Below are 3,870 nucleotides of genomic sequence, written 5' to 3'. Positions count from 1 at the left end.
TTTATAGGAAAAATTCCATCAGAGCTCTTTGGGCTTCCTTTGGTTTAGAGGAATTTCATATGAATTCTAGGGGATAGGATTCTTGTAGAATTTTTTCCTTTAGAGCCCTTTGGTTCATAGGAATGGATTTCTATTCCTACATAGGATTGGTTCCTATCCTCCACATTTCATAGGAAAATAAAAAAAAGCCTAGACTCAATGGAAAAATTCTTTTGGTGTCAACCAAATGACATCTTGTTTCTTATTCCTACTCATAGGATTTGAGATACATGTCATCTCATTTCCTACAAGATTCCTATTCCTATGATAATTCTATCCTATGAATCAAAAGAGGCCTGGTTTGTAGGAATGAAATCCTATTCCTATGAAGAAATTTTTCCTATCCTTCACATTTCATAGAAAAATAAACATTAGCCTAGATTCAATGGAAAAAATCTTATGGTGTGAATTAAAAGGCATCTCCTTTTCTATTTCTATGCATAGAATTTGAGATGCATGTCATCTCATTTCCTATAACTTTCCTATTCCTATGATTTTTAATCCTATGAACCAAAGGAGGCCTTATTGATGGACAAAGTTGAGTATATACATATGCGTTGAGGTTGCATTACGTGCGTTCGTGCCGGAGTTTGGCAAGTTCTATCTTACTTTACCATCTTCCAACCATATAAAGCTAAAGCACGCAATCTGCCTTGCTCTTGAAAAGAAAGGCATGCCGGAAAGAGGCTACAAATTCCCTTCCAACGCGTGGTTGGCAAGAACATACTGACCGTTTCGAGCTCTTTTGCTTGCCATCTACTCCCTCCGTTCCTAAATATAAGTCTATAGAAATTTCAAGCAAAATGAGTGAATCTACACTCCAAAATGCATCTATATACATCCGTATGTGGTCCATAATGGAATCTCTACAAAGACTTATATTTAGAAACGGAGGGAGTACTACTCCATAATACATAAACATGATCGATTGGAACAAAGCTGTTCCAGGAATAATGCCCGGTGGAGCCACTGGGGTAAACACGCAGGAGACTAACAGTAAGCACTAGGCCCATGAATTTAGATGGCATCACAAATAACAGATAGATAACATACCATCTCAGATCCTGACAAGTCCAGCAAAATCTCAAACACTACTAAATTTTCATCTGATACACCAATAACAGTGATGAGTGATTCACACAATATTTCACGATTTTGGGGCAAAGATACAACGCTGACCAAAAGCTCAACAGTCTGCCCACCAAAGTGATCTAAGCAGCAGCAACCTCCTTCTTAAGCTTCGCTAGCTCCTGCCTGATAGCTCCTCCCCTCTGTTTACATTGTAATCATAAATGTCAGGAATGCATGCACAATTTGCTTACAGGAATTAAGCATGAAAGAGCCTTTGAGAATCTCACCTTGATCTTGGCGAGCATGACCTTGAACCTGTCAAAGTCATTGAGCGATGCCCTCCTCTTCTGGACAACCAGCTTCTTGCCCCATGAGCTGTTTTCCCACTTGGTCTTCACATCTGCAATCAGGATGCCATTTTAAACAGTTGATATTAACAATTTTTTAAGATTTATTGAAGGGCTAGTTTAATACCAGCTTCCTCCATTGCTTTGATCAAAGTTGCCTTCTTAGGGATCCGCTTGATGTCAATCTTGATGTCGGTCAGAGAGAGCCGCTTGAAGTTCATCTGGCAGCGGACCATGTCCGGAGCATCAACAAGTGCCTGTTTTCACATAAAAGCAAATGCATTGAGTACTTTGGCAACCAAAGAAAACCATATACTTCGGCAAATGCAAATATATACAAATATCGACTCTAGCGAAGGTAACGGTTAAAGAAGTATCAACACATATCAAAAGCAGATGAGGCAATCATCATTGAGAATGTAGACAATAGAAGTCGCGTTATTTGCAGCATAATGGGCAGGGTTTTGACATCAAGCATAATGGGCAGGTTAGTGGTTAGTCAGACGCAGTATCTCACTCTGATAACTTTTTTGAAAGAAAAGTATGTTAATGCAAACAGCAAAACAAGACATGACATTCCAGATAAACAGTCACTGAGACTAAAGGGTCAAAGAACGATTTTAAACACCAACTCAGAGAAGATGTTGCAGTAAGTGATTTAAATATCCTAACAAACATTAGAAAATCATTACCAGCAAACAATCAAAAAACTGAGCTATGACACTGTAACTAATACTCCCTCTGTAAACTAATATAAAACTTTTTAGATCACTAAAGCATATAGTGATCTAAAAAGTCTTATATTAGTTTGCAGAAGATGGAGTACAATTTATGTTGCGTTTAAAAATATGATTCGCCAACAGAATTTAAAAAGTAGCTATAGGGACAACCCAGCAAGGGAACTGGCAAATACTGCATCAGTATCATAAATTGCAAACCACGACCTGCTCGATATACCAAGAAACAGTAGTAGAACAGAGCAATGATGCTATCATGAGAAGAAGAAGAAAAAGAAGGGGATGAAGGCATCACAAATTCACAACTCATGGAAGATGAAGTTAATACTGAAGTTATTTATTTCACAATGAAAACAGCAATAAATATCAAGTGGCAAAATATATAACAGATATTTGAGCAATAGCATGTCTGGCTGTTTATTTTCAGTAGTACCTCAAGACATTTAGGTAAGGCCGCAAGGCATATTCGAGACTGATCAGGTGAGCTAAAGCATATACAACTAAAAACATTGGCAGGGTAGATAAAGGGCCGCATGTTAAAGACGAGTCAAATACAAAACATAAACAAGTTATGGTAACATAACTGCGCTGACAAGAGTATGCAATACTACTTGCCAAGGGTAAACTTCAAACGGCATGTAAAATCAACTAGCATTTTCAAATTCGCATAGTTGTAAAGGCTAGTTATATATGCAATCAAAGTTAAGGGATTTTAGGAGGCCAATCACAGCCAAGTTATTAGCTACAAAGCAACAACAAAAATTAACAAGAAATCGCAGAAACAATGTGATATCCGTGCAGTCACACTTTTACTTTGAATCATACAGAAGTCCACACCTTGAACAGCTCAAATCTACAGCCTAGGGACACGCAGAGAAGAAGTGTCTACACTAAACATGAAACTGAGCACGATCTCAATCACTACGTCCGTATAGGCTCCTCCGCCGAAGCAGATCGAGAATGACAGGAGGAACTAGGGAAGGGGATCGAACTCACCCTGTTCTGGTCAACAACGTCGACGATGACGACGAGGCGGCCGTAGTCCTTACCGTAGTTCACCAGGGCCACCCGCCCGATCTCCACGAACCTCTTGAACGGCTGCACGAGCACAAAAACAAGGCACGAATGGTCAACAACCAAGACCACCAGGGAGAAGGCGAGAGAGAAAGCCTGACAGCGAGTGAGATTTTCCAGGTCTTCCTACCATTTTGCGGCTGCGCGGGCGGCGGCGGCGGCGGCGAGAGGTGGGAGCGAGCGAGACGGGGAGGCGGAGGGCGGCTAGACAGGGGAGCGAGGGGCTGGATGTAGCGGATGTGTATATAGCCAAGGCGGGGGGTTCTATAAGAGCCGACAGATCTGGTGATCGAGGCTTCTGGTCGTCCGATCTAGGTTAGAGGTTTCTGGGGGTTATGGTTTGGGCTTCTGGAGCACTGTGTGAGGATTTTGGGCTTCTATCGTATGCACTCCGGTAATGGGCTTAAGCGGGCTTAACTGGATAGGCTGGATTCATATCGGGACTACAACCTGAAATGCTGACACACGCTTTTGAGAAAGAGAATTAGGGGGCGTTTGTTTCCAGGGATTTTTTTGTATAAGGACTAAAAAAGTCTCTTTTAGAGACTTTTTTACCAAACGAGAGGGATTTTTTAGAGACTAAACTAGGCATTTGGGACTAA

General features: G+C 41.0%; 1 protein-coding gene across 1 annotated transcript; it reads right to left on the bottom strand.

Moving 5' to 3' along the window:
- Positions 1–1,030: 1,030 nt before the first annotated feature.
- On the bottom strand, positions 1,031–3,557 carry LOC125539156 (60S ribosomal protein L14-1-like). Its single transcript, XM_048702526.1, has 5 exons — positions 3,399–3,557; positions 3,191–3,292; positions 1,585–1,714; positions 1,398–1,510; positions 1,031–1,310 (listed from the first exon to the last, which is right to left on the bottom strand). The coding sequence occupies exons 1-5, from the start codon at positions 3,399–3,401 to the stop codon at positions 1,251–1,253; spliced, it is 408 nt and encodes a 135-aa protein (XP_048558483.1). The 5' UTR covers positions 3,402–3,557; the 3' UTR covers positions 1,031–1,250.
- Positions 3,558–3,870: the final 313 nt, after the last annotated feature.

This window comes from Triticum urartu, chromosome 2, assembly GCF_003073215.2.
Source record: "Triticum urartu cultivar G1812 chromosome 2, Tu2.1, whole genome shotgun sequence".
Lineage (NCBI taxonomy): Eukaryota > Viridiplantae > Streptophyta > Magnoliopsida > Poales > Poaceae > Triticum > Triticum urartu.
Note: the sequence above shows the minus strand (reverse complement) of the source record. Positions and strands in the feature narration are given on the sequence as shown.